Raw genomic sequence first — 17,991 nt, forward strand, 5'->3', positions numbered from 1 at the left:
GTGATTGATTGGAATGAAGATATTGCCATGATTGACTAAAGGTGCAGTAGTGAGAATGGTGCAAGAAATGTGAGAGTTTACAGCATTGGCTGTGGTCGTTTTGTGGTGGTTGGGTAGACAATGGTAATGAAGGTAACTGTTTGGATGTTGTGTTGATTAGTGGTGGACCAGAATGATGGGTCTGAAAGGAGGTTGTGGGTTTGATGATGTTGACCGCAGGTATTGGTAGCGGGAACAGGTAGGGTTCACAGTAAAAGCAAGAATGTTACCAGTGGATTCCTACAACGTGGGCCACCTTTGCTTAATTTTCTCATGGGAAGGTTTTTCCCTCCAGAGCGCTCAGAGGGTTGGACTCTTTCATTATGCTGCTTTGTGTGGTCTGAGGCTGTATCCTGTGGTTCTCAGTTCTGCAGTTAGTGAGGATAGACCACAGATGGTGGGGGGGAGACAAGGTGTGGCTTTTGATGACATGGGGCTATGAGAGATCCTGTTTGTTCTCCCTTTAAATACTTCACTTTTCTCTTTTCAGAGAACTGGATCCCGGCTTGGCTGAAGCAGTCTCTAGTCTCATCTGGGCGGCTCCTCGAATGCAGGACGTTTCGGAACTGAGAGTCGTGAGTAACCAATGGCAACAGTTTATTATGTTTGTGGTTTTAAAAGAACTGAAGCTTGAGGTGACTCAAACGTGGTAATGCTATTGTATGCCTCAATACAGACTTGCCAAATCTAGGGATTTGATCACTGGTTATGTAAATTTGGATGGCAATGGATGTCGCTCTTATTCTTTTCTCAAGTATCACATCACTGGTTAATGGGCACTCGTATGCTATTTTGTCAGAGGCCTTTGTTGCCACACTTCCATGCACCCATGGCATTTTGAACAAGAACAAAACCATTGTTCTATCTAAGTGTTATGTTTTTTGGGTGCTTGTCAGGAATGAGGTTGAAACCTTGACTAAGAGAATGTAGTCATGCAGTCCAGGGCAGCTCGATGTGTAGTGAAATTGTGAGTCTTTTGTCAGTAACTCTCTAGTACAGTTGTAACCTAGTGAATGAGAGCTTTGTTTTTAGGGCGATATGGAGAAATGTGGTTTCTTGAGAGTCCTGGTAAGACGAGTTTTGTTTGTGGTTTTGTTTGTAGTATGAAAGATTGGGCATTTTGGAATTGTGTTATGGTAGCACTGTTTTGCTTGGGTTTATATGTGCAGCATAGTGAAGTCGCGCAATCTAATTAATGTTTGTGTTGATGTAATAATGATTTAATAGGAAGTAAATGTTGCTTCAGCTAGGTTATATGACCAACATGGTGCAATTGAGAATTTATTGCGGCAGAACTGTGCGTGGTGTGTTTGGAAATAATGGTGGGAAGAAAATAGTTTTTTAGAGAAGCTATGTGTGCAGAAGGGTTTGTTTTGAATAAGATGCTTTGGGGAATGCATAATTGAACGGAGTTTTGTTCGGATGCGAGTGAGATTTGTTTTGAACATGATGTACTCTGGAATCTTTTTCAGTAAATATTAGATGTATTTAAATTTTTGTGTATTAGTGTTTCTTGAAAATCCATGTTTCAGTGGTTGAAGGACAAAGATACGCTGTACACACAATATCAGGAAAAGAGGAAGCATGGAAAGATGCCAATCAAAGCAGAGTCGACTCTTAGGAATGGGCCGACGTAGCAGGGCCACCTCATGCAATGTCATCATGTAGAATATTGACAGTATGGTCTTTCATTTGACAACCTAGTGCTGTAGTTTCTGGTAGCTTCCATTGAGCTAGTTGGACTGACAGACCTGGTAGCAATGATTGGTTAGCAAAAATCCAAGGAGAAATTGAAACAGTGTCCATCATGGCATGGAATGAGGTGGCCACTCTAGCCCGAAGAGTGTACGAGAAACCACACAGAGCCAATACAGCTGAATCCAGTTTTAAGCTGTACATCCCTAATAATAGAATCCTTAGATTAGTATGCATAATTACAGCTTCCCATCCTGGGAGTACATTTCATAGTGGCGAAGAGACTATCAGTGAACAAAGGCTAGTCTGCCAGCACACAAGCTAGCCAGTAACAATCCTCGTCCACAGCTTCTTATCCTCCACCTTTTAAGACTCCGCCTCCAGGTCGTATGCTTTTACTTTCTCCAAACCTTTAACTTGTGGATGGTTTTCGCAGTCCAAAACTGCTTCTGTAATACAGGGTGTATTTGTCCCAGTTGTGTTTCATTCTGTTGTGTGATGCCTTCTCCTAAAACCATTTCTGTACAAATATATTCTAGCCTCCACTTGCTCTGGCAGTCTCAGAGTTCCAATGTTTCCAAATTATAGGCACAGCAATGTTTTTAACCTTCCTTATTTCTCAAGCAATCTGTGCTGATTTTGTTCTTTACTTAAGCATCATTATGTAACTCAACCTTTGATGTAATTAATGTATTTTACCTTTAAATACTTTTAGAAGATTCATTTACCAAACTATTTTGGTATACCTTTATTTTTCATTTAGTGGCATTAGCATCAAGTAACTCCAGGGTTTCTGGAACGGAAATGACAGTGCCACCATGGTTTTCTGGCTATCCCTCTTTCCCTCTCTCTTTCTTCCTGTTTTTCTTACTCTCCTCCTCTCTTAAAATCATTCTCCCAAAGCATGTTCCAACTGCCATCCTTTTCAATTTGGTAATGTTCCGAGACTTGGAACACATCAACGTCCAATCAAAACTGAACAATGGTTCTCTTATATAATTCAGCCATGGAAACTGTGCATCCTTGCATTTTGGATCAACCTGAAGCCCTTATTGATATAAAAATAAGTTATAGCAAGATGAGACCATAACAGTAAATGCTACTATAGCCACAGTATTCTTCATCCCAAGTACTTCTCGCACCAACAGCAAATGTGTTGATTTTAGGAAACACCGTATTTTTTGTATGAAATCAATTTGTGGTGAGCTGCAGGGCACAAGTATCCAAGTGACCACAAATCTTAGCTCCCTATATCCTAGAGAATTACGTTTTGTTTTAAATGCATTTAAATGAGAAGAAGGTGACCCACCAGATTTAGAGTTGTATGTAAGTAGATAAAACGTGCACAGCATTATCAAGTGCTAGGATGTTTTTTGACACTTGTAAAATTGAATTTCCATGCTAATCAATCTTAAGCCCAGATAGTTAAAGTATGGAAAACCTAAACTTAGCATTCATTAACCTAAACAATTGATTTACAGTGTAACATCTCCCAACTATCAAAACTGCACACTTTTGGTTTATTTACAATGTTTTGAACGTTGACTAATTTCCAAAACAACCCAAGAATTTGTGAATTGCAATTTCTGTGAGAGTCATAAATGCTTTTTAAAAGATTCACGTTAGATTACCCACCTCGGTGTGAAACATCATTAGTTGCAGTTGTAAAAGTGGCTGCCAAATTCTAAATATAAATATTATGAAGAGTGGACGTTATGCTACAGCCATATTGCACCACCTTACTTATTATGAAACTTTTTGTACACACCCAACCAATGTTCCCTCTAATTTATTTTCCCTGTGTGCAGCACTGAATGCTCTCTGTGCACTGCAGTCAAGGCCATGTGCGTCAGTCATGTGACGGCTCACTAACCAAGCGAGTACGCTACCACAATCAGTGGTATTTGTCAGAAGTGAGATCACTCACCCTTTAACCCAAGTTGACTCCTCAGGGCTGACCCCTTGCCTGACTCTTAGCCTTCCGCTGACATCTATTGATAGGTCGATAGCGGATGGAAGGACCAGGTGTGGACACTACAGAAAGTTAACAGATCATTTATTGAGTATTGTATTGCAATTACATTTATATAACGCTTATTAGTCCTGATAGAGCGCGCGGGTCACCCGACCAATAATTTCGCCACTTCTGGCTTCGGGCCCATATATTTCAAATCACCATATACATTGATCAGATGACCTCACGCTCTGCTATCAGATATTAGTGAGTCCCTTTCGTTATTCTTCAGTGTACCCGACTTACCATCCACCGACACGGGTACCTATGACCATCATGGATCAGGGAGCTAGCTGTAAAAGGGAAGGCAGCAAAATACAAACCCAACAAAATAATATTCAATACCTTTGTAAAATGACCACGGACAACTGGAAATTTTAAAGTCTTTATCTAATTTAGTAAAATTCAGATAGCATCAAATTCACAGTAATTAAGCAATCGATAATCAGAATAACAGAAAGCACATAGCTGAATAGGAAATAAGTCAGTGCAACCATTTATAATCTAATGGAACCAGGACACATTCAAAAATGAAGGATCAGGAATTAGAACGTTTAAGATGAATCACTAAGATGGGATAGGCTTTGATTAGGACTAGTATTCTAGAATTATTTCAAGGGAATGAGACAGAAGTTCGGGACATTTATACAACTATAGGAGAGTCTATAGAGAGAGACACGCTATGCTTTAAGGCAAAAGTGCTTTAGACAATTTAAGTAAGGAGGTCCTAGACCATATCAGGAAATGACAAACTGCAATGCAAAATATAATTTCTAACAGGTAGGGTAACATAGGAACACGTTATGAAACAAATGCAAATGACTTTATGATTCAATGGTTGCGGAAAAGCATGGAAAATTAACATATGCAAAGGTATGTCTTTATTAAAGCAAAAGACAGAAATTCAGGAAGGTGCAAGATTCAGAGTGATATTTACCTAGACTGGTGTGAAAACCAAACCCTGGCCACGGGTCAGTTAAGGACAGGAAACCCTCAAGGAAGGATACCCCTCAATGGACAGCAGGTGCAGAATGGACACCCAGGACAGGACAGGAAACCCTCAGATTAGGAATCAGGACAGGACCTCTCGGACAGGACCCTCAGGACAGGACCAGCACCCGCAGTTCGGAAGCAACGCCTGCGCTCCACCCTCACTGCAGCTATCGATCAAGACCCCGATTGGGTCAGCGAACTCCCAGCAAAGTGCTCCGCCAGCACTTTAAGGTTTAGTAAAACCTTAGTCTATGGTCAATTTCGGACAGAGTGCTCCGCAGCTCTCTGTATCTTCAGTCACCTATTGAGTGCGTTGGGTCAGTGACAGGTCAGCTAAACCAGACAAGTCGGACGACTTCCCTATGTGAACCCAGGGTAGTTATACTGTTTGGGGACGGTGTACCACCCCCCAATGTTGCAAAGTGTCAGAATCCCTCAATTTGGATTGGTCCTAAGGTAGGCTTTGGGTAACACACCAATCAGAATAGACTATTTGGAGGCCTAATTTACATCTCTGGGTACCGCCTAGCAAGATTGGGGTTCCCATGAGAAACTGTACGGCAAACAGTAGCGCAACACACATTGTATCATATAAGGAGCAACTTTCTCCGTTCTCGTAGGGCAGAGGTGGCTTTCCCATGAGCATCTTGACGGTGGCTGCCAGCTGGCTGAGTTCCACTGTCCAATGTTGCCACCTTTCAGTGCACCACGAGTCTGCGCAGAAGAGACCCTCAATATGGCTCTCAACCGGTTCGGACCCCCATTTCCCGCAGTACATGAAAAGTAAGCGAGAACAAATTAATACATAGAAATAAATGTATGTAAACACATCATTGGTCTTGTACTTCAAACTTATCATTATAAAAATATACTATGCAGTTTAAATGTTAGCAACATATACACACTCACAAGAGCATTACCACGTTATTCACGAAAGCTGTGTATTACGCATGCGCACCCTTTCCCTCCAAAACTTATAACTACGTCAGGTCACGTGAGTGTGACTGACGCATGCGCAGAAGCACTTTTCAAGCGGCGGCCATGTTTTAGAGACATTGTTTAGTTGTATTAGAAATACACGTACGCAAGCTTCCTCTACCTTGTTCGAATATGAAAATAAAAGATTAGTAAGACGTACAATTTATTAATTGATTACACACGGCCGAGGTTCTTGACTCAAGCAAGTCGCGATGCGATGCTTGCTCTATCAATCCCCTCTTTGATGATATTTACTATCATCACAAAAATAATGGAACCAGATGCCAACTTCTTCACACTTTATACAGCTCTTTCTCTTCCAACAAACGATCCAGCTTCTCTTTTTCATTTTTAGTAGGGTGAGAATTTTTCACCTTTTTAGGTCTCGCCTGTCGATGCGCATGCGCATCGAGCAAGCGAGACTATAGGGGCTCATCCACTCTTTATCCACACTGCAAGGAATCGTGGCGATTCCTTGCAGTGCCCGTGACTTTTAAGCTCAATGCGCATGCGCATTGAGCTTAAAAGCGCGTGCACGTCCGTCTTTGTTTACCCGCTCCGCCCCCTCCCCGCCGTCTCGCATTTCCCCTGCCGCATCAAAGGCTTTCACGGCCGGCCGGCCATGCTTTCAGTTTCACGACCGGCCGGCCGTGTCAATTACATTACAAAGCTCGCTCTCCCTGCTCCGCCCCCTGCTCCGGCCGAGACGCATTTCTCCTCCCTCCTCCCCCCATTCACGTTTATTCTACTTCTTATCTGGCCTGGAAAGCCTCGACAATGCTTTTTCTTTCTCTCTACTCAGTTCCTTCTTCTCCTCATTTAATTCCTCTTTCTTTTGCTTCATTTCAGCTCACCTTGTTTTACCTCCCCCTCCCCTCTGCCCTGCGCTTCCCCTCTCGCCTCTGCTTCATGTCTCCTTGGCTTCTCCTTTTCTCTATTATCCTTTTGCTTCCACCATATCTCTCCTGTGCTTCCTCCCTCTTCTTGCTTACCCCGTGCCTCGCGTCACAGGTTTTCCTTCTTTTTTCCCGCCTTTCTCCCTCTCCTCGCTCACTCCATAGATGATGCCGGCGCCTGTGCTCAGCACAGAAACAATTAACATTTGAAATGGGCATACGGGTCTTTGCAGAGCCGGGAGGTATGCAACACTCACGCCCAGGTGCCAATTCACGTCATAAAGGTAGTCAGTCATAGAGGTACGCATGACAAAGTTATAAGTGTACGAACATCATTCTTGATTTTGCATATGCCTATTTATGGACACAAACGTCACCAACATACACGCATCTAATAACACGCACACGTGCTCAAGAATCTATCCACGCCATGTAAGAAGCCCTGAAGGGCCCACTGCTGTTCTCAGAGGAACCTGGGCCTGCGAGAGACCCCTTGGACTCAGATCCCGTTCAGGGCAAAATATTGCTCGGTGCACTCACTCTCGAAGGCCTGAAGGATGAGCTCGTGGTCGGCTTGAAGCTGCTCCATCTTCGGCTTCTTCACCGGCAGCACCGTGGCAGAGGCAGCGACCGCGGGGGAGTACCCGGACCCACTGCCCGATTTACCGCCCGAGGAAGAACCGCCGCTAAAACCTCCAGAACCGGGACCCGAGCCGCTGCCGCCATGCTTATGAGGTGCCATCAGCCCCTCCGCCTCCGGAACCCGACCAGGGATGCCACCGAAATTTGCTAAATTTATTTTCCGTGCTTTTATTTTTAAAAAATGTAAATATGCGGGATTAAAAAAAATCTTCGTAGGTGTACTTAAAAATAAAGAGGCGGGTGGTGTCAGGAGGGAGGGTGGAGGCCGCTCTTTGTCCAAGACTATATTACATAAAAATAATTTCTACATATAACAGAAACCCATAAATAGGGAATCAAAGGCGTTTACGCCCGGATCCATCAGGCAAAACTCCATGCGAGAACCCCCCCACTCTCGCTGGACAGACAACACACACCAGTCTCTTTCAGCCTCTCCCCCTCCCGACCGCCCACCTTCGGCACGCACCGACCCCTCGTGGTGACGCTAAGCAATCCGGCGAGAGAGCTGTCGGATGCTCTCAATCCATTGGCTAAAGACACCGCCACGCTGACGAGCCGCTTCTGGGAAGTTTGGTTGGTGTGATGCGCGCGCTCACCGATCGCGCTCCTTTCCCCTTCTTTGAACTGAATTCGCGGGAACCGGTATCTAGCGAGATGCATTCTGGGCATCCGTAAACCGAACATAGTTTCCCTTCATTTACGTCTCCTTCAACAAAAATCAGTAGTCCCCGGAGAGTGCACCGCCGTAATTGATTGGCGGTGCTTTTAATTTTCATCAACGTCCAAGTTTACATTTGTCGGATCCAAGTTTGTGTTGCACAGCAGCAGCAGCAGTATCACTCTCTCACCCTCACTCACCCTCAACCCCTCCCCCTCGACCCCTCCCCCTCAACCCCTCACTCACCCTCAACCCCTCACTCACCCTCAACCCCTCACCCTCAACCCTTCACCCACCCTCAACCCCTCCCCCTCAACCCCTCACCCTCACTCACCCTCAACCCCTCACCCTCACTCACCCTCAACCCCTCACCCTCACTCACTCACCCTCAACTCCTCACCCTCAACTCCTCACCCTCAACCCCTCACCCTCAACCCCTCACCCTCACTCACTCACCCTCAACCCCTCACTCACCCTCACTCACCCTCACTCACCCTCACTCTCACTCTCTCTCGCTCACCCTCACTCACCCTCACTCACCCTCACTCACCCTCCCTCACTCACCCTCCCTCACTCACCCTCCCTCACTCACCCTCCCTCACTCACCCTCCCTCACTCACCCTCCCTCACTCACCCTCCCTCACTCACCCTCCCTCACTCACCCTCCCTCACTCACCCTCACTCACCCTCACTCACCCTCACTCACCCTCACTCACCCTCACTCACCCTCACTCACCCTCACTCACCCTCAACCCCTCACTCACCCTCACTCATCCTCACTCACCCTCAAACCCTCACCCTCACCCACCCTCAACCCCTCACCCTAACTCACACTCACCCTCACTCACCCTCACCCTCACTCACCCTCACTCTCACTCACCCTCAACCCCTCACTCACCCTCAACCCCTCACTCACCCTCACTCACCCTCACCCACCCTCACCCTCACTCACCCTCAACCCCTCACCCTCACACAGTGCAATAGGTCTCGGAGCATTTGAGTTAGAGCTTTTAGAATTGTTTATGGCTTTTTTTATTTGTAATTCTTTAGCATTGGCTACAGGAAACAAAAATGCTAAAGATTTACGAAAAAAACCATAAACAATTCTAAAAGCACTAACTCTAATGCTGCGAGACCTATTGCATTTCCAATGCTTGTTGTATATCTGATTATTCATTTCCTCTAATTCAAGCTCATCCACACTTCGTTTCACTCCTCTGGCATTCACTTGATGCTTTCCGGTGTGTTTACGACACTTGCAACAGACAAATATGAAAAATAGGATAAGACCTATAATTCCAATTGGCATCAGTACCTTAAACAATAAGCTTTTACCTAAGCTAGCAAACCAATGACCTACATTTGAGAGACCATCTACCAGTCTCTTCCAGGCACTGTCAATCTCGAGTGATTTGAGTTCCCTTTCCAAATTAGTAATGTTTTTCACGTATCTTTTGAGCTGCACACTTTTGTCCGGAATATAAGTGCAACAATGTTGCGCCTTCAACATCCGGCAGACTCCGCCCTCTTTTGCTAATAAGGTATCAAGAGCAAGTCTGTTCTGCAAAACCATTGATCTGATCGCAACCATTTCGGTATTGACCAGCAGAAATCCATGAGCTGTGTCAGTAGACAACACATCCACTATAGTGGACAATTTGCAAATTCTGTGAGTGTTCAGAACCACTCCCACTCCAGGTATCGGTGCACTGAAAATACTACCCATTATTTCACCTACGCTTTCTCTTTTACTACGCACTAAGCCATTAGTATTTTCACTGCTTCCAGCAACTTTGTTCACATGGTATATTTTCGGGAAGACTATGCCAAAATAGCAGCTTCCATACCAGTGATCCGGCAATTTGAAATAAGCCTTGTCCCCACATATATAATAAATTCCAGGAAACACAGGCTCTGACCCATTTTTGAAACCCCAACCTCCAATTACCTTGTAATTATGTTCACATTCACTGGAACCAATGAAAATGTTATTATAATAGCTAGTCTTCTCGCGGTGAAGACATAGTTTCCTTTCTTTTCAAAATCCAGCAACAGAGCAGGACCCGCCCCACCATTTGAGGTGCCTTCCATGTTCTCAGCCCATTTTGGCCTTTTCTGTGTTTCGTCATCTGCCTTTCTTTTTATTTTTATTCTCCTCATCTCTGCCATGTTCAGGAACATCTTTTCCTGCTCACGCAAAGAACAGGTCAAGTTATCTCTGTGTGCGTCACCTATGTCTATATTACCTATAGTCAGAAAGTATTCGCCCATATAGCGAGTAACGTCACTTTTAGTATGTACAGGATTCAAGTTCCCACGTATAGGGAGTTCAGAAAAGATCACGTCATTGTTTGAGTAATAGTACTGTAACGGTCCTCTTTTGTAAAATAAGCTAGCTAAAATGCTACAGGAAATTCCATATGTTAGGGGCAGGTGATGGTATGTCACGCCTTCAGCTACAGAGGTAGGTAGCTTCATGCAGACATAGAAATCTTCAATTTCCATAGTCTCTACATAGTGTATTAACAAGTTTGCGAAAACATTTAAATGCGTTTTATTCTTTACTCCATGATAATGTAGTCCTCCCTCATCTGATGCTTCTAGGTCTCGTTTTGTTTGTCTGAGTGCTCTCTCATGTATTGCTACACTTTGTGTTGTTAGTTCTTCAGTCTCAGTATTTACAATCTCAGTAGGGTCAATATTAGTATTTTTGCTCACCGCAAAAGGAATGAAAACTGTTAGTCCTATCCAAATTAATATCAGTATAACTATACTATATACACATACCTTGCAGCATGTTTTGCAACGACTGCAACTAGGTCTACCATTCACGTTTGAATCAGACATTTTGGCTCAGAAGAAGTTTCTCGACCCCTCTTTTTGTCTTTACACCAGTAGCTTAATTTGTGCAAATTCACGGTGGCTCGTCTTCTTCTTCGGCAGAGTACTCAGCGACTGGTTCTCCGTCGCTCTCGTCGGTTATATCAAGATCTTCAAATTCCTCTAAAACGAGCGTCCATTCAGGAGACTTGTACTTTTTGTTTTGTCTTTTTATTCGATCGCTCCTTCTTTTGGAAGTGTCTTCTGGTTGTTCTGCTATGCGAGCACTTCTCCTTTCTTCTGCACGTTTTTCTTCTACCGTTTTTATTCTCAGTCTCAATTTCTTTATGTATCCAGGCTCAATGTGCTTTCTTTTCTTAAGTCTTTTAGTTGGCACTGAGACCTCGTTCTCTTCTCTTGCCCTTTTATTTTCATTAGTTTGTGACAATTCTGCTTCTTCTATTTCCCTTCCTGTCTCACTAGTTCCAGGACTTGCATCTATTTCTTCTGCCTGATTACTAATCTGGCCTTGTTCAGGAGAATTTTGGTTTTGCTTTTCGAATGTCTCTGTTTCTGTTTCCTGAACACGTTCTTCTATCCCTATCTGATCCTGTTCGAGCACTTCGATCTCTTGATTTTCTTCCGCTCGAATCTCTTTACTAGGTCTAATCTGTCCCTTTTCGATATCAGGAGTCAGTGGAGGAGTATCGATCACTTGTTCTGTCCCTGTCTGACCTTCTCCTTCCTCAGTTTTGATGTGAATCTCAATACCCTGAGGTTCTTCGCCTGTGCCTTGCTTTTCCTCTCTATTCCACTCTCTACCTTTCCAAATTCGTTCGCTTGTTCTGATGGGGTCTTCGGTAAGGTCAATCAATGGTATCCACTCATCTGGCCATATGCTTGTCAGCTCGTCATCAGCTACTTCTGGACCAACCTTTGGGAACCCTTCAGCAGGCTGGACTCTTGGTAGTTCGTCATCAGCTACTCCTGGACCAACGTCTGCGGACCCCTCAGCTTGACTGGTACTGGGCTGTACGTCGTCAGTTACTTCGGGTCTTGCTTCTGCAGGCCCCTCTGCTGGACCGTCTTCTTCTCCAGGCTCTTTGTCGGGTTGTACCTTCTGGGTGTGGCTGGCGTGGATCCAATGGGGAACACCTGCACACTTCACTGCTGTGGTCGTTACCAGGATCACTTGGCGCTTCTCTCCCCACCTCGGTTCCAGGCAGCTCGACCGAGTATGCTTCTTTATTTTGACCCAGTCTCCGGGAACCAGTTGGTGGAGAGGAGTCGTTGGATTGGCGACGGCGTCTATTCCGATCTGGCGAGAGATATAACGCACTTGGTCACCTAATATCTTGCAGTATTCAAGCACCAAATCATCAGTAATACTCAACAGTTTGCTTCCTGGTACCCGTGCTTGTCTCATCACTCTTCCCCTCAAGATTTCATGAGGGCTCAGGCCTGTCTTTCGGTCTGGAATACTTCGGAGTCCCATCAGAACCAGAGGCAGGGCCTTTACCCAGGTCATGCCAGATGAATCACACAATTTCGCTAGTCTTGTTTTGATAGTCCCGTTTATTTGTTCCACTACTCCAGATGCCTCTGGTCGATATGCACAGTGGAGTTTTTGCGAGATCCCAAATGCCTTACAGAGTTGGTCGATTACCTCATTCTGAAAATGTCGGCCTTTATCTGATTCAATAGTGACTGGAACCCCGAATCTAGGTATCAGTTCTTTCAGTAAACACTTTGCTACTGTCAGTGCGTCACTTTGGGGAGTAGGGTAAGCTTCCACCCACTTTGAAAATAGGCAGACAATGACAAGGACATAACGCTTCCCTTCACAACGTGGCATGGTGATGAAATCAACTTGTATTCTCACAAAGGGACCCGCCGACCTCCCAATTTTCCCTAGTTCCACTATTGTTCTCTTGCCTGGGTTCATCTTTTGACACGACAGGCACCTCTGGCAGAGGGACTCTGCTACCTTCCTGAACTTTTTACTATACCAAGTCTGTTGGAATACCAGAATCATGGCGTCCCTACCAATGTGTGATCCCTCATGTATCAATCTCGCCATTGTGCCAAGCAAGTGTCTGGGTAACACAGGCATACCATTTGGGCCCAAGATGACACCATCCTCACGTCTTGGTCTACACCCGTCTTCCTTCCACTTCTCTCTCTCTTGCCAGGGTGCCGCCTGCTGCCATTATCTCACTTCATCCCATGTAGGCACTTCTTCAAACACTCGAAGTTGGCAGCTGGTTCCAGGCCCTCCCCGTTTTGGATTTATGATATATCGATCCCTGGCGCATCATTTTGCCACTCGATCAGCAAAATCATTTCCCAAAGATACAGGGTCAAAGTCCTTCTTATGGGCAGCACATTTGACCACTGCCAGTTCCTTTGGTAACTGGATTGCCTCTAAAAGGTCTTGAACAACTTTTCCATTTCGAATAGGGGTACCTGATGAAGTCAGGAACTCTCTTTGTAGCCATAGTTGGCCAAAGTCATGCACAACTCCAAAACAGTACTGACTGTCAGTATACACTGTTAGGCGTACGTTTTTTCCCAATTTGCAAGCTTTTATCATAGCGATCAATTCGGCTACTTGTGCAGACTTTACTTCAAATAGATAACCTGCTTCTACAATTTTAGTTAAGGAGACTACCGCATAGGCAGCACTCAGGCCTCCTTGTTCATGCCTTAGGCATGAACCATCCACAAACAATTCTATGTCATGTTTAGGCAAAGGTGTTTCTTTGATGTCTGGGCGTGGCTTTGTGCAAAACTCTGTTAAATCAATGCAGTTGTGCTCCTCTTCCTCCCCATTTTCCATATTCATTGAGTCAGGAAGCAGAGTAGCGGGGTTCAGAATGTTGCACCTGACAATGTTTATATTCGCCGCACCCACGAGAATCCTCTCGTATTTAGTCAGCCGACTAGGGGTGAGATACTGAGTTTTCGTTCTTGTTAACAAAATTACCACTCCATGTGGAACATACACAGTTACAGGATGTCCCATGACAATGGATTCACTCTGCTCTAAACTTGTGCAAGTAGCAGCTACTGCTTTCAGACATCCTGGTAATCCAGCAGCCACTGGATCCAGGGTGGCAGAGCAATACGCCACTGGCCTTCTGGTTGTGCCATGTTCTTGGGTTAGGACAGACAACGCGCAATTATCGCGAGTGTCACAGAACAGGGCAAATTCCTTGGAATAGTCTGGCATTCCCAACGCAGGGGCTGTACACAGACAATCTCGCAATTTTGTGAAGGCTGTTAAGCTTTCATCATCCCATTCTACGATATCTGGTGTTCCTCTCTTGGTCATTTGTATCAAAGGCCTAGCTAGGACCGCAAATCCCACAATCCATTGCCTGCAGTATCCTATCACTCCAAGGAACATTCTGATTTCTTTGAGTACGGGGTAACTGCATCTTTTGAATTATCCTCACTCTTTCTGATGTTACTTTCCTGATGCCTTTCTCTATCTGGTGCCCCAGATATTTCACTGATTTTGCACAGAACTGTAATTTTTCAGGGGCCACTTTATGTCCCTTTTCACTCAGGTGATTCAGTAGGGCCATGGTGTCAATCACACAGTCCCTATGACTTTTGGACGCCACCAAGAGGTCGTCAATGTATTGCACCAAGACAGAATTTCCAGGTAAGACCAAAGTTTCCAAGCATTTTTTCAAGATCTGATTAAAGATAGAGGGGCTCTCTGTGTACCCCTGGGGGACCCTGTTCCAGACATACACGTGACTGTTGAAGGCAAATGAGAAAAGAAATTTGCTGTCTGGATGCAAGGGAATGGAAAAGAAAGCATGACATAGGTCTATCACAGTGAACCACTCAGCATCCCAGGGGATCTGGTACAGAATCACTGCCGGGTTCGGGACAATAGGGCAGCAAGGAATCACTATCTTGTTTACCCTTCTTAGGTCCTGTACTACTCTGTACTTGCCACTAGGCTTTTTGATGCCCATAATCGGTGAGTTGCATGGGCTACTCATTACTTCCTGTATGATGTTTCCTTCTAATAATTTCTGTATTTCCAGGGCAACCCCTGCTCTCACTTCTGCATTCATTCTGTAGGGTTTAGTATTAGGATATACTGCATTGTCCTTGATGGCTATCTGTATGGGGTCTACGTTTTTCATTAATCCTACATCTTTTCCGGTAAAGTCCCATACTTCTGGCTTCACTGTTTCTTGGAGTTCTTTGGGCAAATCCTGCATAGTCATTCGTTTAATTTCTAAATCCGGTCTGATTAACATTAATTTATAAATGCCATCTTCATCTGGGGTCTGAATTTCAACACCCTTTGGTGTGCAAAAGATGGTACAGTTCATTTTGCACAGCAAATCACGTCCCAGTAAGTTCACTGGACTGGTGTCACAAACGACAAATCTATGCATTTCCTTAAAGTTTCCAATTGAGATCTCCATGGGCTCGGTAACAGGAGTACTAATCAATTGATTAGATACACCCACTACTTGTATGGCTTCTCCCGAGAGGGGTAGGTTTGGAACGTCCACTGTTCTCACAGTAGAACGGGTAGCGCCAGTGTCCAACAGAAAAGTGACATCATTTCCGTCAACCTTTCCTTCAATGTATGGTCCGGACTGGTCTACCGGCAAGGAGGCGCCAAGTACGCACTCCTCGTCCTCCCCTCTCAGGCCCCGTCAGTACTGGTCATCACAAAGGAAGGTATCGTTTAGTAAATACTGCGAAGTTGCTGTATTTCTGTTCTCATTGCTTTCCCAGACCTCTACGTCATCACCCTGCGTGGACTTTCCCTTAAATACTTGCTTTGGTGCTCGGGGCAACTGAATCGTTTTTACCTGTGGTTGGGTCTTTCTTGGTCTTTCTTTCTGCGTCTGTGGAATTAAATCAGGTGTTTGGGAGTTATCATCCTGCAAATAGGGACACTCGTCTCGCCAGTGTCCAATTTCTCCGCACTGATGGCAGGGAAATTTCTTCTTAGCCTCCTCCCTGCTCATTTTGGGCCGGGGCTTGCCTCCTCCCCCACCCCCAGGACCTGGATTCTGAGTAGTTTTGGCCATTTTATTCAATTGTTTTTCCTGCTGTTCTGCGAGCTTCACTTGAGCCCACATAACCTTCTCCTTGAGAGCCTTTTTCTTTTCTGCCATCTCGTCCTCGCAGTATTTTGCGTACCGCAGGACCTCATCCATCTTTTTAGTATGCCAACAGATTTTGTTATCTTTTATCCACTGACAAATTTCCAGTCTTAAACCATTTACAAACCTGTAAATAAAATGTGTCATATCCTTCATCTCGATGTTGTCTATCCCGCTGTATGTTTTGAACACCTGCAACAGCCTTTCATAAAAGGAGTGTACTGTCTCGTCTCTTTCCTGTGTTGTTCTATCTATCTTGGTCCAATCAGTTTCCTTTGCTGGCACTTTTACTTTCAAATGCTGTATTACTTGTTCATATTTTTTCATCACTTCTTTCGATGGTTCCCCTGTGTTGCCATCTCTCGGGTATTCCTCACTAGGCCAAGCTATGGCTATTTTACACTCGGTCCACAGATCTACCGGGACCACAATGTCGAAAAACCCATCCAGGTCTTTCCACAGGCATTTTTGTACCTTTACGAACCTTTCCACCTGCCTGTACCAGTCTACTGGTTTTTCGCGCAATTTGGGGAAATCGTTAGTAAAGGACACAATGTCCTGTCTGGACCATGGAACGTGCACATACTTCCCACCTGGTACTTCGCGCATAGGGCATAACTGCTCTGGTTTTTCAGCTTCTTTTAGCAAAAATTCGGGAGTTGCCTGCCTAGACCTGGCCTCGTCCTTTTTCTTGGCCCATCTGGCTTTCCACCTTTCCACATCTCCCCATTTTTGCAATACTGACAATAGTTCCTTGACCTGTGCTTTCTTTCCTGAAGCATTCAAGTTTTCCAAATCTTTGTCTGAGAAATCTGCTCTATAGGGTTTTTGCAGTGGTTTCGATCTTGAAATATCTATACCCATGCTAGCAGCAGTGTCTGTCAGTTTTTCATGAAGTACTCGGGTATTTCGGGTGAGACTTTTGCAGATAAACAGCATTTCGTCTTCGGAGTAGGTATTTAATCTGTCTAATCCTACGTTTCCTGCCATCAATTCCTCTATTTCTATTCTCAGCTTGTAAAGATCTAAAGGTTTCGTTGGGGACGTTTGCTTTTCCAATTCCTGACTCCATCTTTCGATTTCTTCAGGAGTCACCAATGTGACACTCCTAGTACCCGAGGTCGATTCCATCTGAATTGCCCTCGTACTAAACGTGTGCGGCTTCGGGATCCTTTTCTCAGTCTTTCTAATGGGCAGATCTAGCAGCGAGACCTCCGACTCGCACTCACTGGTCTGATCATCTATAATTAAGGGTTCTGGTCTGGTCGGTGCAATGACAGGGGTAATTACGGGAGTTTTTGGAGTCCCTAGACGGTCCCCGTACAGCGGAACCACCGGTCCGATTGTTACTGGGATCGTCAAGGCTTCAGGACTTGCATTTAGCTGTGACATTTTCCGTATTATTTCAGCTCGCTGATTCCCCAGCGCTTCTCGCTCTTTCTCTTCTAATAACCTGTCCAAGGAGTTTCCATGTAACACCTGCGGGGTCAGAATGAGAGCATAACTCGGGGCAGTGGGATGAATCTCACTCAGCCCTCCGCCATAGTTAGGCTTCGGAAACAGACTTCCTGTGCCTAGGATTCTTGGATCTTCCTCATTCTGGGGCTGTAATAACGGCATTCCTGAACCTACGGACCTCACCTCTCCTCCATAAGGGGGACGAGGGAAAAACTCTCCTTCACGTGAATATCCTGTCTCTCCACCTACGGGTCTCCTGGGGTAAATACTTCTGGGTTCTATGGGTCCTAGATTCTCAGTATAATGAGGAATTATATAATCCCCTCCTACACTTGTGGACCTGACCTCTTCCCTTTGTAGGGGTCTCCGGGGAATATCTCCTGCACTCGAAGGTCGGTGTCCCTCATTATAAGGAGGCGGACTTCTCATGCACATGTCATCTAACAATTCGTCATCTGACTCTCCCAGGGGCCCCCAATGTTTAGTCTTTTCTGTTCTTTCCCCCCCCCCAGGAGGATCTTCTGCTGGCATCATGGGAAACAGTCCTTCAACAATCATGCTCTGTCTCCATTGTTTCATCTTTTTATCTCGGGATTCTTGCCTCAGTTTTGGGTAATACTTTGTCAGCCCTTTGTCCATTCGGGGCTTCTC

The 17,991-nt window shown here is 45.1% G+C and overlaps 1 protein-coding gene across 1 annotated transcript in view; it reads left to right on the plus strand.

Annotated features, from left to right (window-relative positions):
* LOC144797734 (IST1 homolog) overlaps positions 1–17,991 on the plus strand; it is a 221,275-nt gene that overhangs the window by 106,113 nt on the left and 97,171 nt on the right. The window contains exon 4 of the mRNA XM_078668476.1: positions 530–614. Within this exon, the coding sequence (XP_078524602.1) occupies positions 530–614 (85 nt within the window). The remainder of the gene's footprint in view (positions 1–529; positions 615–17,991) is intronic.

Source organism: Lissotriton helveticus, chromosome 12, assembly GCF_964261635.1.
Source record: "Lissotriton helveticus chromosome 12, aLisHel1.1, whole genome shotgun sequence".
NCBI lineage: Eukaryota > Metazoa > Chordata > Amphibia > Caudata > Salamandridae > Lissotriton > Lissotriton helveticus.